General features: G+C 45.0%; 1 protein-coding gene across 1 annotated transcript in view; it reads left to right on the top strand.

Moving 5' to 3' along the window:
- Positions 1–2,005: 2,005 nt before the first annotated feature.
- The window catches only part of LOC121459131 (A-kinase anchor protein inhibitor 1-like), a 58,311-nt gene continuing 34,293 nt past the window's right edge, over positions 2,006–26,023 (top strand). Inside the window, exon 1 of the mRNA XM_041668659.1 lies at positions 2,006–2,154. Within this exon, the coding sequence (XP_041524593.1) occupies positions 2,139–2,154 (16 nt within the window). The 5' untranslated portion in view covers positions 2,006–2,138. The remainder of the gene's footprint in view (positions 2,155–26,023) is intronic.

The following is a 26,023-nucleotide window of genomic DNA, read 5'->3' as shown; positions in this document are numbered from 1 at the left end:
TTTTAAATGCTGGTATGCCTGCTACCTGGCTACTAGAGGATAGCACAAGGGCCTGCAGAATGGACATTACCTGAAACTAATGAGAAATAAAGACTCTCGGGATCTACAGTAGCCTACTGACTCACTGCCTGCAGTTTAACGCGATCCCCGTGGGACTCACGGGCACATTAGCATCCATGAGGCACCAATCTACTAATTTCTTTCCCCAGGGTGTCAGTGATTTTTGGAATGAGTTTAATTGGGTCATACTTCTCTCTCTCTCTCTCTCTCTCTCTCTCTCTCTCTCTCTCTTTTTCTCTCCCTCCTCCCCTCTCTTTATTAAACGGGGTCTCACTGTGTAGCTCTGGCTGTCCTGGAATCGCGAGATCTGCTTGCCTCCCAAGTGCTGGGATTAGAAACACACACCACCACACCGGACCCCCTTACTTTTTCTTAAACTCAACTCACAATCCATATTTCAGAGAGTTTACACAGCAAACCTTCCAGCTACCTTTGTCCTTATAGACAGATAAGACGAGAAATTGGGTGATGTATCCAAGGTCACACAGTGAGTAAATGGTGAAGGTACCGAGGTGGCACCGTGGTGCTGAAACAAGAGAGGTCAAGAATCTTTGGCCCCGGGGTGTGAGTGTAACTTTGGGGTATGAGAGGTTTCCATCCCTCCGTGCCTATCATTTATCCTGCCCACCAGCTGTCTTGAGGCAGTCGCCATCTGTTTCAGCCTGTATGGCACCAGGCGCTAAGAGCGGTTCTTGTTGTATGGTGTTGAAGCTGCTCATCTGCCTTTACAAACGCTGTAGTTCAAAAGCTGTGAAACCGTTTGTATTTTCCACCTGCTATGGCTTTGAGCAAACCCAGCGCCAGCCTGGCTATTTGAACACTTACCTTTGCCAAAGCAGAGTAGAGCTCATGGCTCCAACCAAATTGTTAATACGGTGTGTTCAGAATACCTAGACTGTTTCCAGAGAAAGGTAAAGAATGCCCAAAGATCTCCAGAGACTGCTCTGACGGCCTTTGCGCTTGGGCAACCTCACTCAATGGCAGACATGGAGGCTAAAAGCCAAGGCAAGTGGATCCTTCCGTGGTTTGACTCTGGCATCAGAACCCACACGCACCTGCTGCAAGCTGGTGACATCTAATATGGGTTGCCCACATCGCACAGATATTTTCTAGTGAGTAATGGATTAGGAACCTGCACAGATCAGCCGGTACGTCCTGGTATCTTTAGGGTGGAGCCAGGTGTGAAGAAAGGGAGTAGCTACCAACTGAGCTAGTTCTGGGCAAGCGTTTGGGTTTGTAATCCATCTCAGGGATATGTTGGTTCTGCGGAAGTTTGAGTTTGTACAAGACCTGTCTAATCTGGACTTTTCCTTTGCCCTGGCTTTTGCCGTTTTCTCCGGAGGCTGTGACCTTGAGAACCTGCAATTACGGGAGTTGACCGAGCTGTCACCCGGGAGCAGGGCTCATTAGAGGCACCCTCCTCACGCACTCTGCAGTCATCCTGGTTTTCTCCTTTGGCTCTCTTGCTGACATTTGGAGAGGCCTGGGACAGCCAGAGAAGTCGCGAACACCAAAGATGGGTTAACTTGGCGGTCCCTGCCTTCTGTTCAGAGAACTCAGACTCCGAGAACTCAGATTTAGTTAGCCTCTGGAGTAAACTCCAGTGCGACGTGGAGAAAGGGGCAAACTCATCTTAAATGTCAGCCCGGCATCCCTGGGGGTGAGTGACAGCAGGTAATTAGAAGCAATTAGTCGTGCCCCTGTCGGGAAACCGGGCAATTACCTTTCTCTCTGGCTTCCTCTTCCGTCCTTCCTGTTCGGATGAAAGCGGTAGAAGCGCCCTGCTCCCTCAGCGGCAGAACGCCGAGCTGGCTCGGGGACCAAGGATGAGCTGAGCCGGCTTGGGTCTCCTCCTCCCGCCAGCGGCGCAGCGGTGCATTGTGGAGGCAGCGCGCGCCCAGCGCTGAGCCACAGCCCGGGACCGCGCGCGGGGAGCTGTCCGAGGTGCTGACCGTCCCGCCCGCCCGCGGCCCGCGCGCCCGCCTGCTCCGGTTCGCGCGTGGATCCTTGTCCCCGGGCGGCTCCCGCCCTCTGGCTGGCCCACTTGTCTGAACCCAGCGAAGTGGCTGAGGGAAGTCATGGTATTCGCTCCAGGTACTCTTACACCTTCTTTTCCCGCAGACGTCTAGGCGGGGAGCGGGGCGGGAGGCGAGCGCCCAGGGAAAGGAAAGGCCTTTAAGACGGCACGACGCGCATCGGAGTTGCGGTGGCCAGGGTTGGAAGAGCACCTAGTCGCCCCTCTCCCTACCCGCCCCAACTATTCCCCGGCAATCCCTAGCCTCTCCTCCTCACCATCCCACCTGAATCCCCGCACCCCAGTGAGCACCCAGCACCTTGGCAAGTGACCCCTCTCGCCAGAAGCACCGGACCTGCCTCGCGGACGTGCGGGCGGGGAGTTGGACAAAGGGTACTCGGCTTCGGGCTCCTGCAGTGGGAGTCTCTGCCGCTGCTGCTCCACCCCAGCCTCAGAGGTGGCAAAGTGACCCGCTTCCTCCGGGCCTCCCGAGAAAGAGGTCGGAGCCAGGGCAAGCAGGGCGAGCGGCAGAGGAGCGCTAGCTCTCAGGGTTTCGATCTGAAACTCTGTCCGGACTGCAGCAGGAGGCGGCGGCTACTGCGGCGCCGCGGGCTCTTGCAGTGCCTTTTGGGGGGCAGGTGGCGAAGGACCTTGGTCCTCTTGCTGCTGTAAAGGCTACAACTTGACCAGGAGTCAGAGTTATCTGAGGTTGATGTGTGTGCGTGGAGCAGGAGAGGCGAGGGGCAGAATGAGGGAATCCAAGGGAAAGCTAAATCGTGGACCATAGTCAGAGTTGACATTTTTAGACCTAAAGTTCGTCTGTCTGTCTGCCTGTGTTTTTATTTTTATCTTTCCCCTTTCTAACTTTTCCTCTCCTTTCCCTCTCCCCTGGCCCTCTTCTCCCCTTCTTTTTTATTTATTTTATTTTTAAGGCTGTACTTTTATTTAAGGGCAGTGGACAACAGGCAGCCGGAAACACACAGGGGTTGACTCTCTATAGATTCGTTAGGTATCTTTAATTTGAGAAACAGGTTTGAATATGTCCTGGCCAGGGAACCGGACACTGGAAAAGAAAAATAAAGCATTTCTAAAAGGAAGGAATTTGATTTGGCTTTAAAAAATGATCGCTGAAATAAAACAAGAGGAAGTTGTCCATCTGTCGACGACCCTCCACCGCATGTCCTCAGGAGGCTAGCTCAGCCGGCAGGATCCAGTCTATCTTAGCTCCAAGTTACCACAGGTAGTGTAGGAGAGTAGCAGCTCTCAACCTGTGGGTCGTGACCCTCCTTGGGGGAGCTCACAGGACCCTGTCACAAGGGTCACATATTAGATATCCTGCATATCAGTTATTTACATTACAATTCATAACTGTAGCAAAATTACAGCTATGAAGTAACGAGAATAATTTTATGGTCGAGGTCACCACAACATGAGGAGCTGTTAAAAGGGTCTCAGCATTAGGAAGGTTGAGAACCCCCTGCTTTAGAGGAATGCCCAAGAGTCCTTCTCCTTCCCAAAGCAGGTAACTCAAGGGGAGTGCAGTGGAGGCTGGGTATGTGAGGGACAGACAGGCAGTCCAGGGTCAGTGAATTGGGAAGAAGCTTGGGTTTCCATTTCCAACCTCAGAAAACACTTAGCTTCCTTGCTGGCATCTCATTGTGACTTTAGGCACCGTGCAAAGTGAGTACACCTGGCTTTACCACTTCCGTGGAGGTTGATTCCAGACAGTCTGGCCAGGCTGAGCTGAAGCTGTCTGCCTTCAGCCTCTGCCTGTTTCACCAAGTCTTTGGAGCCTTTCCTCCTGAGGCGTCACCCCCCCCCCTCCCCCAGCTACAGAGGTGGAGGCAGAGCTGTGTCTGGTGCTATGGCTACGGATAGGATAGGATGCTAGCTAGACATTTTCTCTACAAATGAAGGGGTGGGGGCAGGGTAATGCATGACAGACCCTTTCTGGAGGGGCAGTCTGGGTTCAAGCAACTCGCGATTTGAGCAGGAGCTGGCCTTCCCGTTTAACTTTCAAGTTTGTAGTTTCTGTTGATTGCTGTGGAGGAAATAGTGATGATTCATATCTGCCCAAAAAAATTCAGAAACTGGCCTGAATAGGACAGGTGCAGAAACGTGGAAAACGTTCCTCATGTCTCCCCCTTGCCCCAATTTTGAGGTTTTCTTGAAAAGTACAAGCATTCGGGAGCTAAGAATATCTTATCGCCATTGAGCTTCCTGCCCATGCGCTTCCGAACCCTGTGGTTCCATCATTCTGGAAGGAAAACAGTAGAGTGATTGATTTCTGAACGCCATTAAAACTTCACTGTTGGTTTGTTATTCTTCCAAATCACGGTAGACTGGGACTCTACACATTTTTTTTTCTCTCTGAGTTAAGGAGAATGTTTCCCATCACACTCCTCCAAGCTAACCTAATACGCCAAGGAGACTCATTAACTATGATTACTCAAAAATTAGCAACCAGCCAATCCTAAAATTGGTCTAGTGTGTATTGTGTTCTTACTGGATTTTCACAGAAGTAAACAGGCACCCTGGGTTCTAGCTCTGGCCTTGTTTCTGCAGGCTTGACTCTCTCTCTGCCTACCTCACACGCAAAGGGGAAAAGCGAAGCCACTTTCAGGCTAGCAATGCACCAGGATGGAGCTCCGTGTGACCGTAGTTAGAAGTTGCTCTTGCCATTCGCTGTGAACCACGTGTGCATTTTAATGTCTTGGTATCTATGCATCGGAAGAAACAAGGTTTCGGTTGGGCAAGAGCCTTGAGTAGTTTTCCTCAGTTTGACAAGAACAGAAAAATAAATTCCACATATTTCCTTTCTCTTACATGATTAATAAACACTGTAACTTAGGAGGATTTAATTAAGTTGTATTTCTCGTGCCTCGTATGGCAGGTACACAAAGCCAGTGAGTGAATGAGCAGTAAGGCATATCAATTTCTCTGCTGGAACTGACAGAACACCCTCAAACAGAGGTTGAGCCATGGGTCACATGGGTAAAAGAAGCCTTGTGTTTCTTTCCCCATTCATTCTGTTACCGTCTCTGAAGTAACAGAGAACTGAAGTTAAAAATATTTCCATAGCAGTGTGAGAAACTTTCCAAGTGTGAATGACCACGCCAGAAGGGAGACATCACTGATGCACCAATATGGAAAGGGACTTTGTTTTCCATTTGTGATGCTAAACTGACCCACGTCACCTGTCTGTGGGCATAGCAATAGCTACTGTTTAGGAAGTGGGAAAGTACTGTATGATTTCTGGACTTCCACGCAGTGTCTCAGGTGTTTGGAGTAGGGGTATCTTGTAGGAGGATTTTTCTGTCCCACCTTTCAGCTCCCAAATAACCACACAGAGACTTCTTAATTATAAAAGCTTGGCCAATAGCTGACATTTTTTTTATTAAATTTTAAATTTTATTTTACATACCAACCAACCAGGCTTGTTTTTAACTAGCTCATATAACTCATATCTTTTCATCTATGTTCTTTCACGTGGTTCAGTTACCTTTACTTTGTAAAGGCTGTGCTGCTTCCTCTCCACCCGGTTGGTGACTATGCCCTTTTTCTTCCAAGAGTTCTCTCTGTATGACTCTCCTGCCTAAACCTCCCTGTCTAGCGAATGACCATTTCTCTTTTTTATTAAGCCAGTCAGAAGGCACCTTGGCAAAGACACATCTTCACAGTGTACAAAAGATTATCCCATAGCAGGTATCATAGTGTTCTTGTCTATTTATAGAAAAAGGCAAAGTGGAAGAAGAAAGAGAGACCACTGGCCAATTGTGTTAAAGTTGGCAAAAGGGCAGTAGAGTGTATTTCTTGGCTTTGTTCCAGGATGGAAAAAGAAGGTACACTCACAAATTCAAGTCTCCTCACTGCCATGTTGTTTTGACATACATACACACACACACACACACACACACACACACACACACACACACACCTCATCTATATCCCCAAATCAGAGTAATCTAATGAGAAGTAGAAATGAGGATGGGAGTGAGCAGAGGAGTTCCCTTCATCTCTGGGCGACGCTGCTTCTGCCAGCGAGTACCATACACTTCAGGAATTAACTCACCTCTCTTGTGGATGGGCTTCATATAGGCTGCACTTATTTGGATCTGATTCAAGTTGGATCCTGTGCTAACAAAAAATATCTTTTCTCTTGCACACAAATGATGTAAGGTATAATAATGAAGATTTCATAAGGACATAAAATAGTGTAATTGCAAGCATTTAGTTAGGCAGACCCTGACATTAAGCTGTGTTTGGAGAACATTTAACAAGCACAGTATTTCTACAGCCAGCGGCCAAGTATATTTAAAAAAAATATTTATTACAAGGTAGCTATAGCCTTTATACACGCACATAAATCTATCAATTTAAATAAAGTGATGAATAAATTATATAGCACACTGTCTTAACTGTCAGGTTTATAATCTGCCAGCCTTATGAATTCTTTTCTGTTACTATAGTCTTTTATTTTTATTTTTTAAATTTAACTTTATTTTATGTGCATTGGTGTGAAGGTGTCAGATCCCCTGGAACTGGATCTCCAGACAGTTGTGAGCTGCCATGTGGGTGCTGGGAATTGAACCCGGGTCCTCTGGAAGAGCAGTCAGTGCTCTTAACCGCTGAGCCATCTCTCCAGCCCCTACTATAGTCTTTTAGAAACATATTCGTTACTTTAAAATTAATATACACTACATTTGATTTTTTGCATATGGTTGAATGAGTTTAAAAACATGCATAGACTCACGTAATTGCCACAGAATACCTTCAACACACTAAAATTTTATTCTCTTGTTTCCCTTTTCAGTCAGCGCCGTCCCCGTTTTTCCCCGAGTTTATCACAGATGTGTTTTCTATCCCTCAGCATTTGCATTGTTCAGAATGTCCTATAATTGGAATTGATTCCAATTAGCCATTGATGCCACACCAACAGAAACTACAGACCATATGGCTTATAAAAGATGGAAGTTCATTCCCTACAAATTTAGAGGCTGGGGAGTCTAAGACCAAAGTATGGCAGATTGGGGTCTGCGGATCTCCTGTGGACAGTCACCTTCTTACTGTGACTTCACAAGGCGGAGCATGACCTTCATGAATGACACCAGTGTTATGGAATATTATTTTAAGATGTGTTACATTTGTTTATGCGGTGGATCATTTGTTTTAATGATGCAAAGATGTGTTGTATTCCTTTATGTTGCATTTGTTTAACTCTGTGAAGCTGTGTTACTTTGCCTGTCTAAAACACCTGATAGGTCTAATTAAAAGCTGAACGGCCAATAGTGAGGCAGGAGAAAGGACAGGTGGGGCTGGCTGGCAGAGAGAATCAATAGAAGGAGAAAAAGAGCCAAAGGAGATCAATGAACGAAAAAGGAGAAGAAGAGGGCTGCAAGGGACAGCAACCCAGTCATACAGCCAGACTTAGAATACGAAGGAAAGAAAAGATATAGACAAAGATAAAAGCCCAGAGGCAAAAGGTAGATGGCATAATTTAAAGTTAAGAAAGCTGGTTATAAACAAACCAAGCTAAGACTGGGTGTTCATAAAAAAAAATAAGCCTCCATGTAATTTATTTGGGAGCTGTGTGGCGGGCCGTCCAAAGAGTAAAGAGTAAAAAACAACGAACTACACACCAGTTCCATTATGAAGGATCTATGGGAGACCCCTGGCATTTGGATATATCGCTTCTGCTTCCCCAACTGAAAGACATTTAGGCTATATCCAGTTTAAGGGAGTAATGAATAAGGTTGTATTAAATATCCACATGTGTTTGTGTCCTATATTTAATTTGTTTGAGGCAAATATACCAGGTTGTGAATGCTGGGGCTTATAGGAAGTTAAACCTCAGCTGCTCTCTTGAAAACTAGTTTGATTTCAAGGCCATCATTAATCCATGAGAAATCTCCATTCTCCTCGTCCTCACCATTCTAATAGATGTGTAATAGTGCACAGGATGATTCAATGTGCATCTCCCCGAAGACTGATGACTGTGGACCTTTCAAATATTTTTGTTTTTATTTATTTTTTATAGTGTGTGTATGTAAGTGTGAGCACATGCATGTGTGTATGTATATATGTACGTATATAGGTTTGTGTATACCTGTGCATGTGTGTGTGTGCACACATGTACACAAATGAAAGTCAGAAGATAAATTTCAGGACTACGTTTTATTGGTTTTCTCCTTTTACCATGTGGGTCCTGGGGTTCGAACTCAGGTTGCCGGACTCTGTGAACAGCATCTTTTCCTGATGAACCATTTTTGCCCCCTGTTCGTGAATCATCTTTTCAAGATGATTTGCCAAGTATCTACTTTCTTGATGCATCTGTTTAAATATTTTGTAATTTTTACAGGAGAATGTTTGCATTCTTTTTTTTTTTTTTTAAATAATTTTTTTATTAAGAAAAGAAGAAAAAAAAACATAAACAAAAAACAAGTTTCCACCTCCTCCCAGCCTCCCATTTATCTCCCCCTCCTCCCACCCTTCTCCCCCTCCTCCCACCCTTCTACCCCTCCCCCCACTCCTCTCCCCCTCCCTCTCCAGTCCACAGAGCAGTCCAGGTTCCCTGCCCTGTGGTAAGTCCTAGGTCCTCCCCCCTCCGTCCATATCTAGGAAGGTGAACATCCAAACTGGCTAGGCTTCCACAAAGCCAGCACATTAAGTAGGATCAAAACCCCGTGCCATTGTCCTTGGCGTCTCATCAGCTCTCATTGTTCGCCATGTTCAGAGAGTCCGGTTTTATCCCATGCTTTTTCGGTCACAGTCCAGCTGGCCTTGGTGAGCTCCCAGTAGATCAGCTCCACTGTCTCAGTGGGTGGGTGCACGCCTCGTGGTCCCGACTTCCTTGCTCATGTTCTCCCTCCTTCTGCTCCTCATTGGGACCTTGGGAGCTCAGTCCAGTGCTCCAGTGTGGGTCTGTCTCTGTCTCCATCCATCACCAGATGAAGGTTCTATGATGATATGCAAGATATTCGTCAGTATTGCTCTCGGATAGGGTCATTTCAGGTTCCCAATCCTCAGCTACCCAAGGAACTAACTGGGAACCTCATGTTGGGCACTTGGGAGCCCCTCTAGGGTCAAATCTCTTGCTCACCCTAAAGTGGTTCCCTTAACTAAGAATTGTGGTTCCGTGCTCCCCTATCCACCTTTCCTTTATCCCAATTCTCCTGATTCCCCAAATCCCCCCTCCTTCCCTTCTACCTTTTCTCTCCCCATCTCCCCTTACCCCCATCCCACCCCACCCCCAAGATCCTAATTTTCTCCCCGGCAATTAGGTCTACTTCCCTTAGCCAAGAGGATAACTATATGTTTTTCCTTGGGTTCACCTTCTTACTTAGCTTCTTTAGGTTCACCTATTGTAGACTCCGTGGCGCTAATTTATGGCTAGAAACCAATTATGAGCGAGTACATCCCATGTTCATCTTTTTGGGTCTGAGACACCTCACTCAGGATAGTGTTTTCTACTTCCATCCATTTGCCTGCAAAATTCGAGAAGTCATTGTTTTTTACCGCAGCGTAGTACTCTAGCGTGTATATATTCCATACTTTCTTCATCCATTCTTCCATTGAAGGGCATCTAGGTTGTTTCCAGGTTCTGGCCATTACAAATAATACAGCTATGAACATAATTGAACAAATGCTTTTGTCATATGATAGAGCATCTCTTGGGTATATTCCCAGGAGTGGTATTGCTGGGTCCAGGGGTAAGTTGATCCCGAATTTCCTGAGAAACCGAAACACTGACTTCCACAGTGGTTGCACAAGATGGCATTCCCACCAGCAATGGATGAGGGTACCCGTTCCTCCACAGCCTCTCCAGCAAAGGTTATCCTTGGTGTTTTTGACTTTAGCCATTCTGACAGGTGTAAGATGATATCTCAAAGTTGTTTTGATTTGCATTTCCCTGATTGCTAAGGAAGTTGAGCACGACTTTAAGTGTCTTTTGGCCATTTGAACTTCCTCTGCTGAGAATTCTCTGTTCAGTTCAGTGCCCCATTTTTTAATTGGGTTAATTAGCATTTTAAAGTCTAGTTTCTTGAGTTCCTTATATATTTTGGAGATCAGACCTTTGTCTGTTGTGGGGTTGGTGAAGATCTTCTCCCAATCAGTAGGTTGCCTTTGTGTCTTATTGACTATGTCCTTTGCTTTACAGAAGCTTCTCAGTTTAAGTAGGTCCCAATTATTCAATGTTGCCCTTAATGTCTGTGCTTCTGGGGTTATACATAGGAAGCGATCTCCTGTGCCCAGCTCCTGTAGGGTACTTCCCACTTTCTCTTCTATCAGGTTCAGTGTGTTCGGGCTGATATTGAGGTCTTTAATCCATTTGGACTTGAGTTTTGTGCACGGTGATAGATAAGGGTCTATTTTCATTCTTCTACAAGATGACATCCAGTTGTGCCAGCACCATTTGTTGAAGATGCTTTCTTTCTTCCATTTTATACTTTTAGCTCCTTTATCGAAAATCAGGTGTTCATAGGTTTGTGGGATAAAATCCGGGTCTTCTATACGATTCCATTGGTCGACTTCTCTGTTTTTATGCCAGTACCACACTGTTTTCATTACTGTAGCTCTGTAATAGAGTTTGAAGTCAGGGATGGTAATGCCTCCAGAAGATCCTTTATTGTATAGGATTGTTTTGGCTATCCTGGGTTTTTTGTTTTTCCATATAAAGTTGATTATTGTCCTCTCCAGATCTGTGAAGAATTTTGATGGGATCTTGATGGGGATTGCATTGAATCTATAAATAGCCTTTGGTAGAATTGCCATTTTTACTATGTTGATCCTACCAATCCAAGAGCAAGGGAGGTCCATCCATTTTTTGGTATCCTCTTCAATTTCTTTCTTCAATGCCTTAAAGTTCTTGTCAAATAGATCTTTCACTTCCTTGGTTAGATGTACCCCAAGATATTTTATGCTGTTTTTGGCTATTGTGAATGGTGAAGCTTCTCTGATTTCCCTCTCTGCTTCCATATCCTTTGTGTATAAGAGGGCGACTGATTTTTTGGAGTTGATCTTGTATCCTGCCACATTACTAAAGCTGTTTATCAGCTGTAGGAGTTCTTTGGTGGAGTTTTTGGGGTCGCTTATGTACACTATCATATCATCTGCAAATAACGAAAGTTTAACTTCTTCCTTTCCAATTCGAATCCCCTTGATTCCATTATGTTGTCTTATTGCTATTGCTAGAACTTCAAGCACTATATTGAAGAGGTATGGGGAGAGTGGACAGCCTTGTCGTGTTCCTGAGTTAAGTGGGATGGCTTTGAGTTTCTCTCCGTTTAATTTGATGTTAGCTGTCGGCTTGCTGTATATAGCTTTTATTATATTTAGGTATGACCCTTGTATCCCTAATCTCTCCAAGACTTTTAACATAAATGGATGTTGAATTTTGTCAAATGCTTTTTCAGCATCTAATGAAATGATCATATGGTTTTTTTCTTTCAGTTTATTTATATGCTGGATTACATTGATTGATTTTCGTATGTTGAACCAGCCCTGCATCTCAGGAATGAAGCCTACTTGATCATAATGGATAATTTTTCGGATGTGTTCTTGGATTCGATTTGCCAGTATTTTGTTGAGGATTTTTGCGTCGATATTCATGAGTGAGATTGGCCTGTAGTTCTCTTTCCTGGTTGAGTCTTTGAGTGGTTTTGGTATCAGAGTAATTGTGGCTTCATAAAAGGAGTTTGGTAATGACCCTTCTGTTTCTATCTTGTGGAATACATTAAGGAGTATAGGTATTAGATCTTCTTGGAAGATCTGGTAGAATTCCGCATTGAAACCATCTGGTCCTGGGCTTTTTTTGGTAGGGAGGTTTTTGATAACCTCTTCTAATTCTTCGCGACTAACAGGTCTATTTAGATTGTTCACCAGGTCCTGATTTAACTTTGGTATATGATATTTATCTAAAAAAGTATCCATTTCCTTTACATTTTCCAATTTTGTGGCATATAGGCTTTTGTAGTAAGATCTAATGATTCTCTGAATTTCCTCTGTGTCTGTGGTTATGTCCCCCTTTTCATTTCTGATCATATTAATTTGCAAATTCTCTCTCTGCCGTTTGATTAGCTTGGATAGTGGTTTGTCAATCTTGTTGATTTTCTCCAGGAACCAGCTTTTTGTTTCATTGATTTTTTGTATTATTTTCTGTGTTTCTATTTTGTTGATTTCAGCCCTCATTTTGATTATTTCCAGTCTTCTACTCCTCCTAGGTGAGTCTGCTTCTTTTTTTTCTAGAGCTTTCAGGTGGGCTGTTAAGTCTCCAATGTGAGCTTTCTCTGTTTTCTTTAAGTGGGCACTTAGTGCTATGAACTTTCCTCTTAGGACTGCTTTCATAGTGTCCCATAAGTTTGAGTATGTTGTTTCTTTATTTTCATTGAATTCCAGGAAGACTTTAATTTCTTTCTTTATTTCTTCCTTAATCCAGCTATGGTTCAATAGTTGACTGTTCAGTTTCCATGACTTTGTATGCTTTCTGGGGGTAGCATTATTGTTGAATTCTAACTTTAATCCATGGTGATCTGATAAGACACAGGTGGTTACTAATATTTTTTTGTAACTGTGGATGTTTGCTTTGTTACCGACTATGTGGTCGATTTTCGAGAAGGTTCCATGAGCTGCAGAGAAGAAGGTATATTCTTTCCTATTTGGATGGAATGTTCTATAGATGTCTGTTAAGTCCATTTGATTCATTACCTCCACTAATTCTCTTATTTCTCTGTTAGGTTCCTGTCTGATTGACCTGTCCATTGGTGAGAGAGGAGTGTTGAAGTCTCCTACTATTAGTGTGTGTGGTTTGATGGCTGCCTTGAATTTTAGCAATGTTTCTTTTATGTACGTGGGTGCTTTTATATTAGGGGCATAGATGTTCAGGATTGAGACTTCATCCTGATGAACTGTTCCTGTTATGAGTATAAAATGCCCCTCTCCATCTCTTCTGATTGATTTAAGTTTAAAGTCAACTTTGTTAGAGATTAGTATGGCCACACCTGCCTGTTTCTTAGGTCCATTTGCTTCATAGGCCTTTTCCCAGCCCTTTACTCTGAGTAGGTGCCTGTCTTTGTGGTTGAGGTGTGTTTCTTGTAAACAGCAGAATGTTGGATCCTGTTTTCTTATCCAATCTCTTAGCCTGTGCCTTTTTATAGGTGAGTTGAGTCCATTGACATTAAGTGATATTAATGACCAGTGGTTGTTAACTCCGGTCATTTTTTTTTAGTCGTAGAGTTTGTGTGTTTCCCTTCTTTGTTTTGTGTTGGTGAAGGGTCTCTAGATGTCTGAGTTATTGTGGTCATTGTTGGACTCCTTGGTTAGTGATTTTCCTTCAATTACTTTCTGTAAGGCTGGATTTGTGGCTGCGTATTGTTTAAATTTGTTTTTATCCTGGAAAATTTTATTTTCTCCATTTATAGTGAATGAAAGCTTGGCTGGGTATAGTAATCTGGGCTTGCACCCATGGTCTCTCAGTTTCTGCAGTACATCTATCCAGGACCTTCTGGCTTTCATGGTTTCCATGGAGAAGTCAGGTGTAAGTCTGATAGGTTTACCTTTATAAGTAATTTGGCCTTTTTCCTTTGCAGCTCTTAATATTCTTTCCTTATTCTGTATGCTTTGTGTTTTGATAATTATATGGCGAGGGGATGTTTTTTTTTGATCCAGCCTATTCGGTGTTCTGTATGCTTCTTGCACCTTCATAGGAAAATCTTTCCTTAGGTTGGGAAAGTTTTCTTCTATAATTTTATTAAATAGGTTTTCTGGACCATTGAGCTGCCCTTCTTCTCCTTCTTCTACTCCTATTATTCTTAGGTTTGGTCTCTTTATTGTGTCCCATATTTCCTGAATGTTTTGTGATGAGAGTTTGTTGGACTTGCTGTTTTCTTTGATCAGTGTGTTTATTTTCTCTATGGTATCTTCAGAATCCGAGAGTCTTTCTTCTATCTCTTGTATTCTGCTGGTTATGCTTGTTTCTGTAGTCTCTATTCGTTTACCTAGATTTTCCATGTCCAGACGGCCCTCTGTTTGTGTTTTCTTCTTTGCCTCCATTTCAGTTTTCAGGTCTTGAACTGTTTCCATTATCTGTTTGATTGTTTTTCCTTGGTTTTCTAGGGTATCATTCACTGATTTATTCAATTCTTCAAACTTTCTGTTATATTTCTCATCCATTTCTATAAGGGCGTTTTTTACATGCTGTTTAAGGGTGTCAATCACTTTCATGAAGTCAATCTTTTCTCCTTCCTCTTGATTAAGGGGTTCTTGTCCTCCCGTTGTGGGGTCGCTTGTTTCTGGTAGCTTCATGTTGCTTTTCAGCTTGTTGGGCGAATTCTTGCCTTGACGTCGGCCCATCTCTTCTTCCCAATGCTCCCTATGGATCTTCTTTTACCGGATTAGGTCTCCTTGCCTACCAAACGCTGTCTCTCCCCAATGTTGGCTCTCCCAATGCTGGGTCTCCTGGCGCCGAAAGATCAGGCCTCCGTGCTGGTTGGGCAGCTCGCAGACAAAGCGCCTACCCCGCTTGGTGCAGGCAGGCCACAGAAACAAAGGAACTGCTGCCCCCCCGGGAGCCCCGGGTACTCGGACTCAGCGCCCAGATAGGCTGGGCTGGGCGATGCCACGCGCCAAAAGAGGGCAGTGGGGGCGAAGTGGGGAGGGCTCTGGACGGAAGCTGGGTGGGCCAGGAAGAAAGAGGCAGCACCCGGGGAGTAGAGGCCCTGCAGAGAGCCCAAGCAGGACAGGGGGCCAAGAAACCCCCGAGCTCCCCGTCCCAGGCTGGCGCCGTGGGCCAGAAACTCACCCCAATGCTGGGTCTCCTGGCGCCGAAAGATCAGGCCTCCGTGCTGGTTGGGCAGCTCGCAGACAAAGCGCCTACCCCGCTTGGTGCAGGCAGGCCACAGAAACAAAGGAACTGCTGCCCGCCCGGGAGCCCCGGGTACTCGGACCCAGCGCCCAGATAGGCTGCGCTGGGCGATGCCACGCGCCAAAAGAGGGTAGTGGGGGTGAAGTGGGGAGGGCTCTGGACGGAAGCTGGGTCGGCCAGGAAGAAAGAGGCAGCACCCGGGGAGTAGAGGCCCTGCAGAGAGCCCAAGCAGGACAGGGGGCCAAGAAACCCCCGAGCTCCCCGTCCCAGGCTGGCGCCGTGGGCCAGAAACTCACCCCAATGCTGGGTCTCCTGGCGCCGAAAGATCAGGCCTCCGTGCTGGTTGGGCAGCTCGCAGACAAAGCGCCTACCCCGCTTGGTGCAGGCAGGCCACAGAAACAAAGGAACTGCTGCCCGCCCGGGAGCCCCGGGTACTCGGACCCAGCGCCCAGATAGGCTGCGCTGGGCGATGCCACGCGCCAAAAGAGGGTAGTGGGGGCTAAGTGGGGAGGGCTCTGGACGGAAGCTGGGTGGGCCAGGAAGAAAGAGGCAGCACCCGGGGAGTAGAGGCCCTACAGAGAGCCCAAGCAGGACAGGGGGCCAAGAAACCCCCGAGCTCCCCGTCCCAGGCTGGCGCCGTGGGCCAGAAACTCACCCCAATGCTGGGTCTCCTGGCGCCGAAAGATCAGGCCTCCGTGCTGGTTGGGCAGCTCGCAGACAAAGCGCCTACCCCGCTTGGTGCAGGCAGGCCACAGAAACAAAGGAACTGCTGCCCGCCCGGGAGCCCCGGGTACTCGGACCCAGCGCCCAGATAGGCTGCGCTGGGCGATGCCACGCGCCAAAAGAGGGTAGTGGGGGTGAAGTGGGGAGGGCTCTGGACGGAAGCTGGGTGGGCCAGGAAGAAAGAGGCAGCACCCGGGGAGTAGAGGCCCTGCAGAGAGCCCAAGCAGGACAGGGGGCCAAGAAACCCCCGAGCTCCCCGTCCCAGGCTGGCGCCGTGGGCCAGAAACTCACCCCAATGCTGGGTCTCCTGGCGCCGAAAGATCAGGCCTCCGTGCTGGTTGGGCAGCTCGCAGACCGAATGTTTGCATTCTTGATGTTGGGTTTGGGAATGTCCTTGTATAAGCTGTTGTCAGATAGATAGATGATAGCTGAGTTTTTCATTCTTTCAACACTGTTTTCAAACTAATTTTTTAATATTAGAGGGGTTCATGTATTTTAATAGGCTATATTTTATGGCATATCTAAGAACTTTTGCCTAATTAAAAGTCTTCAAGATTTTTTTCTCACAAGTTTTATAATTTCATGCCTCTGATCTATTTTCAGTTACTTTTTAAAGTTGTTTATCCAGTTGTGGCAGTAAACCTATAATTTTGCACCCCGGAGGGGCTAGAGTTTGTCAGATCATAGGAAGTTCCAGGGCAGCCTGGGTGCATTGGACCCTCTCACTCATTTTGTTCTTTTTGGTTAACATATAGTAGCTGAGCGTGTCTGTGGGGCACAGAATGGTACTTCAGCTTGTGTCTGCAGAATACTCTGGTCACTCCAGGGAAGCCGGCAATTCTGCCTCCCTCTGACTTTCATAGGTTTGGAGCATGAGTTCCTCTCTTCCTGGAAAGATGCGCAATAGGTCCGTGTGAGCTACAGCCAGCCCCACTGCGCTGTGGAGCTCTGGAGCCAAGGCCACCTTTTCAGCTGGGCTGTGATTCTCAGTATCTAGACTTTCATCCTTCACAGCCTTCAGTCATCACAATTTTATTCTCTGTTTACAGTGAGTCCTTAAGCTTCTGCGTCGGAGAGAGGATGTATGTTGCTTTCTTCCTGTGTCCGTCTCATTTTACTTAAAGTTAGCATCTTCCAATCTCATCAATTTTCCCGCTAACGACATATTTCATTCTTTTATTGGTGACTGATTAATATTCCCCATGTGTGTGTCTTTCCATCCCTCGTGTCTTCTCCAGTGTCCCGTTGGTGTTTATGATTCCTTTCCTCCTCCTCCTCCTCCTCCTCCTCCTCCTTCTCCTCCTCTCCCTCCTCCTCCTCCTCTTTTTCCCCTCCTTCCCCTCCTCCCTCTCCCCCTTCCCCTTCTCCTCCTTCTTGTTTTTTGAGACAGCATTTCTCTATGTATCTTTGACTGCCCTGAAACCCTGAAACTCACTCTTTTAACCAGGCTGGCCTCAAACTTACAGAGTCTGCCTTTGCCTCCCATGTGCTGGAATTAAAGGCGTGCACCACTACGGCTCGGTTTATGGGTATTCTTTCTATTTTGTAGACAGTTTGAGTAGAATTGGTCCCTCAATTTCTTTTTCCGAATCTTGATTTAGGAGTGTGTTTCTTAATTTCCAGTTATTGGGGGAGTCTCTAATTTCTTCTTCCTTTTTATTTCTAGTTTAATTCTATTATTAAACTAGGAAAAACCTTTCTATTTCAGTGGTGAAAGTTTTGTTTGCGATACACAATGTGTTTCATCTCAGCGAGTACCTCACATGCACTTGACAGTAAGCAAGCTTCGCTCTGTGAGGGTGGGTTGTTGTATGGTCGTCATGTGATATAGTGAGGGCTTCTTTGTTCTGGCCCTAGCTGATGCTGGCTCTACCGACCACCAGGACAGCAGCGCCTGCCACAAAACTTGTGGGGTTTCCCACCTCAAAAGTTGTTTTTCTGTTTTTTAAAAAAGATTTATTTACTTTTATTTTATAAGGATGAGTGTTTTGATGGCTTGTATATGTACACCACTTATTTGTATGCCCACGGAGGACAGGAGAGGGCACTGGATCCCCTGGATCTGCAGTCAGAGAACACAAACTGCCGTGTAGTGCTGGGAATCAGTTCCCCCGAACTCTGTAAAAACTTTCAGTGCTTGTAACTGCAGAGCCTCTCTGGCCCACTTCTCTCTCCTTTTAAACTTGAATTTAAATTTTAGTATTTTAGTTAGTTCTTTGAGAATTGCATACAATACATTATATTTTGATCATATCCACCTCTCCTTCAACTCCTCCAAGATCCACCCACCCAGCCATACCCACATAATTTGTGTCCTTAATATTACATATATTAAAAAAACTATCAACTCCAATTTGCACTGCTTATATACACTTGGGTGTGAGACCATTCGCAGGAGCACAGACAATCTACTAGGGGCTGGACCACTAAAGTAAACCAACTCTCACATCGTTCTACAATCTATTTTGACAAGAAATGAGTCCATGTTTCTTTAATTTCGTAGTTGCACAAGATTATGGCTTTTCATTATTTATGGAGATTGGTCTACTTACTAAAACTTATCTGTAACTCCTAAATTAATGCCTAGGTATATACAAATGGCGAAAGAGCTAGGTCACCTGACATGTCCATTACCAGCTGAGGTTGAAGTTCCTAGCTTTTCAACTCTACCGCTATACAGTGGAGTGTTTTCCTCATCGTGGGACTTTTGGCTGGTGATATCAGTGTTTACATGGCCCTGAACATTCTGCTTAGATGCAATGTGGTGTCTGCAAGATTATAGATGCATTTTCAGAAGCTCCATTCCATGTCTATGCTGCAGGGCTGTTGTGTGGGCTCAGTGTTAACAAGTAGATCATACATATCAAATACTATGTCTTTGAGGAAAAGCACAAATCAAGGTTATGTGTTGATTAGTAGACAAAATGTCATAGAGGGTCAGAAGATGTAACTCTGTGTTTCCCTTCAGAGTGGTGGTCACAGAGTTGTTAATTCATTGTTTGCAAGGCTTTCTACAGGTGGACCATGGCCAATAATAATAATTGACTAAAATCTTTCATTCTTTTACATATTGTTTGTGTGTGTGTGTGTGTGGGGGGGGGGGCGATAGGGCAGAGTCTCAACACAACCCAGGTGGGTCTCAAATTTGAAATCCTGCTTCATTCTCCCACCTGAGTGGCAGGATTAAAGGTACACAGTACCATGCTTGGCTTCGTTTTTGCTTTTAAACTGGCTTTTTCCATATTCAGTGTGGCCATCTTGGACACAGGGAATTACTGGTTTTGTTTTAATCTGATGTACTATCTTCAAGGTGATTTAAGTCAATGACTAACTGCCTAGATGCCTTTCCTCCATAATTACCCCATTTTCGACTTCTCCATTACCACTTAAATTATATTCCATCATTTGGAAACTTGAGTCGCTATGAGTTTAGCTAACCAAAACAAAGGAAATAAACATCACCATCGTACAAAACAAATGCTAACATTTTATATGTAATTTCTAGCTTCCGTCTTCACGAACACTTTCTTTTTTTTAAAACAAAACAGCCCTGACGTAATATTTCTTGCTGTGGTTGTTTGCCCCGTGTGCTGCCGTCAGCATTCAGTGCCCTGCAACTGTCTCCCCACATCTTACTTTCCTAAAAGATGGAGCTGAAGATTTTGTCTTCTCCTTTACTTCAGATGACGAATGTGAGACCCAGAAGCCGGAGGTTTAGGCTGCAGAACCAGGACCCAAACGTGGGTCCACTTGGTTTGCTCCTGCAGCGTGGTTATGGAGTAGGTAGGATACAGCAGTAGTTTGAATACGTTTTTGAACTCGTGTATTTATTTTGAGTGCGTGCGCATGCACACGTGTGTAGGCTTGCACACACCAGGGTATTCCGTTCTCTCCCTCTACCATGGCTCTGAGGATCAGATTCACGTCATCAGCTTGGTGGCAAGCACTTTCCCTGCTGAGTCATCTCCCTGGCCATTACTCAGCACAATTGCTTCTCTTTGGAGAGGGGTCTTCCCTATAGTAGAACTCTCTGAGTAGACAGAATATCTACTTTCAGATCTCATAAAAGACTGTCTTTGCATCCTTCCTGGGTTCCTCATCTCCCCAGCTGCTGCTCTCAATAAGGAAGAGAAGTTGGGTGGCTGAGCCTGCCTAAGCTTCAGCAGAGCAAACCGATTCAATCAATGTACATAGGGCATTCCCATGAACCCAGGGCCATTCCAAGACTCAGGATGAATGGCACAGGACAGTGTAATTGTGCTGACATTACAGATATTATGAGGACATTTCAGCTGCTCCATGGGAATTGCAATAGAAAACTGCATTGCTTGTTGTCGAAGTTTGAATTTGAGAACAGACGTGTCTGGTTTTCAACAATCTACTTCAGCCATCTCTGTACTTAATGTCATTGAGTAGATTAATTTGTCTTATTTTCTCATAAATAAATACCATAATATGTATTTTCCAAAGTTAAAAATAAAGTGAATGTGTCAACTATTAAAAATAAAGATGATATAGGATCAACCTAGGTGCTCATCAGTGGAAGGATGGCCGAAGAGAATGCATTCTTTGTACACAGTGGATATTTGTTCCCTACTAAATAAAAAAATCGAGTCATTGCAGTGGGCCATCATTTAACGTGAAACGAGCCAGACACAAAATGACAATATTGCATATCTCTGTTGTAGCTGGAAGCATAACAATGTTGATCTGAGTTAAGATAGCCACTAGAAGAAGGGGTGGTATGGGGGCTGGAGAGATGGCTCAGTGGTTAAGAGGCATTGCCTGCTCTTCCAAAGGTCCTGAGTTCAATTCCCAGCAACCACATGGTGGCTCACAACCATCTGGAATGAGGTCTGGTGCCCTCTTCTGGTCTGCAGACATACACACAGACAGAATATTGTATACATAATAAGTAAATAAATATTTAGAAGAAAGGGTGGTAGATACGGGAGGCAAGACAACAGACATGGAAAGAATGAACTTGCTGCCATTCCACAGATGCCTGGAAACCACAGTAAGCTGTTATATAGTCTATGGACACAGAGGGGAAAGAACCCAGAAGCTCCATGCACAAGGAGATGGACTGCACACTGACGGAGTGGGTTGAGCCTGATCACCAACAACGCAAGCTAGTAAAACGGAGGGACAATAGACCAAGTAGTAGCTGTTGCGGTCATCACTGCTATTTTAGAGTTGGATTTTTATCAGTCTTGGGGACTCTTTCTGTGGAAGGAAGCTCACTTACCTGGGTGGAGATTATGAAACCTGAAAGCAGAATGCTTCACCAAGCTGAGCTGATGATAAAGCAGATGTCTGGGTGCATCTTGGGATGAATAAGTTATGAATCACGAAAAGCTGCTGTTTAGAGGCTAGCAGCTGCATGCTTGCAAAGCAGATGGCCATCTCGCTGATCTGAATAATTCTGATCTTGTCTAAATTTAAAAGCTGACTGGGTTTAGGTACAGGGATGAATCCTTAAGAATACTGAGCAGCACAGGGGAGACGCTGTTCTGATGTGAACACCATACCCCGTGTTTCTAATATTTCACATCAAGTTATGGCAGACTTGTACATCAAGGTATCGTTCCCTATTTGGTGTCCAGGATTTGCTAGAGAACTCGTTTCCCATCCTGTGGCTTTGTGCCCTAGCTGCTCACACATTCTTAGGTGCTATTCAGTGAACCCCATCTTTGGCATGATGTGACTGCTCTTAGGAAGAAAAAGCCACAGTAGTATATAGTGATATTTTGTTTATGATCTAACAAATAAAGCTTGTCTGAAAACCAGAGTGCAAAGCTAGCTGCACCAGTCAGCCATACAATCCCAGCAGCCACACTAGTTAGCCAAAGAGGCTGGGCGGTGGTGGTGCACGCCTTTAATCCCAGCTCTAGAGAGGAGTATAAGATGGGATGAGACAGGAACTTGTTCTCTTTTCAGTCTGAAGATTTCATAGAGGTAAGAGCTCTCTAGTGGTTGACTGCTTTGCTTCTCTGATCTTTCAGCTTGAACCCCAATATCTGTCTCTGGGTATTTATTAGTCGTGCTACAACATTATTGGTGAGGCAGTCACACATTCCCCTCTAGCAGTTTGGAGAGGACCAAAGTTTAGAAATATTTACTCGCTAGATGGTTGAGTCCTCATCTCCACTCCTGTTCTAAACGATCATTTGTAGCGTACTCAGAGGCTTAGCCTCTTCCTTCTCGGTTAAGACTTTTCACTGTGGAGATGAATACAAGAGAAAATGAACACAAAGCAGGGAGCTTGCATTTGTGGGACAGCCTGTCACGTGCCAGACACATTGCGTGACTCTTTAAAGCAAGGGTAACCTTAGATAGGGACAGGTCAAACTACCCCGTCCTTTAACCTGCGGCTGCCAGACTGCCTGCATCCACTGGGGTTGCAGCTGATTTGTTTGCTGAAATAAGTAGATGAAAATGAAACAATTTCTAATTTCTCCAATTCTCTTTAAAACGTACCCCCCCCCCCCCCCCGCAACTTAGACCAATAGTTCTTATGCTTCTCGAGAAATAAACGCAGATTCCAGTCAGTATTGCTTCCTGGGAGGAAACGGTGGTCTGTTTGGTAGTTAGAAAGGATACCTCTTTGTAACCCACATCTCGTGTTGGAGGAGAGAAGATATTTTTGCTTCCGTGGGATTTATTTTTAACATTCTTCGGTAATCTCTGCCTTTCTCTCCTTCCTCCTCTTTTAGACAAAGTCCTATCAAGTAGCCCCGGAACTTGCAATGTAGGTCAAGCTGACCTTGAACTCCGAGATCCACCATTCTGACTGTGGAATCCATCCAAAGGCAGCCCCTTAGGGATGCGCATCATCACATCCAGCCCTTTCTGTCTGAACTATACATTTTCATAAATAATAAAACTCTCTGCTGTGTCATCAGCAAGGTCTTAATGACCTACCCTGGAGTTTAGACCGAACTCCTTTTCCATAGCTCAGAATATATTATTTTACCAGATGATGAAGCTGTGCTACAAAAGTCAATAGATAGCAGTTATTTTACTCCAAAAAAGGACTTATATCAAAGAAGTCAGACTTTGAAGCTCCATTCGCTTTGCTATTCGTTTCATTCATGCACGGAGCCCAATGGTAGTTGCAGGCATCTGAAGTGATCAAAAAGACAGGATTATAACCTCTGTTCTTACTGCCTTATAAAGGGCCAGAACTGTCAGCAAAAATCACATGAGCCCATCCTGAAGGGAAGAAAATAGCTGCCGTGGTGGTAACTCAGCTAGACTATCAGGGAGACCCAAAACTGTGTGTGGTGTGTGGTATTTTATGTCGATGGCGGCACGCACTTTTGATAATTTCACTATTTATGCAGTAAATTGCTCATCTTCTGTGAATCCTACAGTCTACTAGGCAGTGGACAGTCGAATGGTAATATAAAGGACATTACAAGTTAGAATTCTGTGTCTGGAGGTAAGAAGGTAAAGGGAGATCAAAGGAAGAATTGTTAGGAGCCACCTTTTTTGAGGGTGACTTTTGCCACAATCCTAACCGTGGTGGGTTCATATGTTCCAGGGTAGGGGTGTGAGGATTAATTAGAAATGTCAGGTAGGAAGAAGAGAGATAAGTAAGAAACACAGAGACGCAGGATAGTCACAGGAGAGCAACTCAGCAAATACTGAAGCCCGAATTCTTTAGTTCTGAGTTTATTTTTTTATGTTTATTTTTCTATACGCTTTTATACTCCAATATGGGGGGGGTTTATAAAGACAAAAGACTGTTTTAACACGATGCAAAGGACAAACAGAAGAGTTAATTGCCCCAATACTTAAGACATCAAGCAACTGTTTCCTGAGTTAAGCATTCTGATGTTTATGCAGTGAACACACCCTAGACCAAGTCTGAAGGCAGCCACTTCTTAGGTCAAACCTCCTATTTCAAAAGAAGGAGCAGAAATAAGCTTGAGTTCCCTGACCTATGGTCAGAGTGGAACGGATCTACCCCTGTGGGCCATCTTAATGTACAAAACACCAAATAGCCACACCCTGTGTCAAGGTGTGCGGCCACCCTTGTTAACGACTTTGAGGAGGCAAAATAAACTCAAACTCTCTGACCTTTACGTAAGGTGGAACAGGCTCACATTTTTGGGTCCTGACAAAGAATGCATAATTCTATTGAGTGACAACTGTTTTGCCTGGGGCCCAATTCCCTTTGAGAGAGTAACTCTGGGGGAATGGAAAGAGGTGCAAGATCCAGAAAAACCTCTTCTGTTGCCTCTCTTAGCACAGTTGAGCATCATTTGTGGATGCTAGAGTGGGGGGTGGGAAGACAGGGATGATGGCAAAGAGCCTTTTCCTTTATGTCTGTGTAGGTACACAATGCGCCCTATGAAGAATTGTACTATGTTTGAATAAGGGATGTTAGAGATTGAACCAAGGGTTTTGTGCATGCAAGAAAAACACTCTGCCAGTCAGACACAGCCCAGCCCCAAGAAATGGTCATTGACACCGCTGAATGACCATGAAGACATCCTCAAGAAGGAGACACAGTCTTATAGAACAGGAGAGGTTCTCTAATTGGAGCAGGTATATTTGATTTGCCTCCTCATTCTGACCCTGACAGAGGTAATTTTCCTTCAGTGACAATTGCTACTACCAGGACAGGACAAATGCGCCTTTCAAGAGGCACCTCAAGCACAGGCAGGCGTAGCTGTCCTTTCATCCCTCTAAATAAAATTAAGCTGTACTTTCACCAAAAGTAGGAGAAAAAACAAGAAACATAACATTAGAACATCTTAAGGGTGTCTCTCTGTAGGAGGATGGCACAGTCAGTAAAACGGTGGCATTACACACACAAGGACCTGGGCTCTGTCCCTAGGACTCATGTCAAAAGTCAGGAAGAGTGTCACAAGCACTGAGGAGCTGGGGACAGAAGGAGCTCTGGGCCTGAAGGTCAGTGAGAGAACCTGGCTCTGACGGGATGGATCTTGTCCCTGAGGAGATGCTAGAGGCTGTCCTCAATCTGTCCCCCTCCACCTATGGCGCGTGACTCCGCCTACCCACAAACACTCACACACACCTGTAAACACAATACACCCACGCCTGTATTTACACATTCACACAAACACACTCACAAACACTCCTGTCTCTCACACACACATTTTTGGATTCACACACTCACACAAACATACCCACACACACCACACACATACACACACACCACACACACACACACACACACACACACACACACACCACACACACACACATCACCTTTGAAAAGGCCAGGAGTTTGATTTTTATCACAGGTAATTTACCTTAGTCCATGTTCAGCTTACCCAGTCACCCTTTGTGCTGTGGCTCAGGGTTTTCTGTGCTAAGAACTCATTAAAATTAAAATTCCCTGGGAATCTTGGGTTCCAACACAGGTCTGTAAAACAAAAAATTCCAGAGGTGTGCCCTATGTGTGAGCATTTTTAATGACTTTCCAGGCGAAAGGGGGTGCTATAGGGAAGTATCAAAGGATAGTACAGTGGGGAGACAGCTTCACGACTCTTCACCATCCTGTTTCTTGTAAGGTAGCATTGGATGCATGAATGAATGACCATCTTTCTGTCTTCCCATTCAAGAAAAAACTAAATGTTGGCTCTATCCTTGCTTCCTACAGGGACCCTTGTACTAGGGCCCTGTACCAGTTAGAGGAAAAACTCTTGTGTGGTAGCTCTAAGGATTGCCAATATTTAGAGACCAGGAATGGTCTTGTCCCTCCTGCTTATGATGGCATTTCCATCTTGTGATTATTAAAACATTCATACAACCAGAATCGCACATCAAGTAGCAGGAGGATGGTCATGACCTTCTCTAGCTGCATCCTAGACTTGGAGATAAACCTGTGTCTTAGGGTTTTTATTGCTGTGAAGAGGCACCATGACCATGGCAACTTTTATAAAAGGAAGCGTTTAATTGGAGCTGGTTTACAGTTGCAGTTCTTACTCCACTATCATCATCGTGGGAAGCATTGCATCAGACAGGCAGACATGATACTGGATAAGTAGCTGAGACTTTTACATCTGGATCTGCAGGCAACAGGAAGAGAGAGAAACTGGGCCTGGCTTGGCCTTTTGAAGCTCAAAACCTACCCACAGTGACATATTTCTTCCAACCAGGCTACACCTCCTAATCCTTCTCAAGTAGTACACAGAGGGGACTCCCACAACAGTTAGGCAGCTCGCTTTGTTTTGAGAATCCAGGAAGTGAATGGATCAAAGGGTTTTATAATGCTATGAAGGGAAGGGCAATTCACACACACACACACACACACACACACACACACACACACACACGGGGGGGGGGGGATAAGTGCTCTAAAATATAAGCTACAATATCTTATAATCTTA

This window comes from Microtus oregoni, unplaced genomic scaffold, assembly GCF_018167655.1.
Source record: "Microtus oregoni isolate MIOR12 unplaced genomic scaffold, Mior012 000018F_ref0000195, whole genome shotgun sequence".
In the NCBI taxonomy this organism is placed as follows: Eukaryota; Metazoa; Chordata; class Mammalia; order Rodentia; family Cricetidae; genus Microtus; species Microtus oregoni.
Note: the sequence above shows the minus strand (reverse complement) of the source record. Positions and strands in the feature narration are given on the sequence as shown.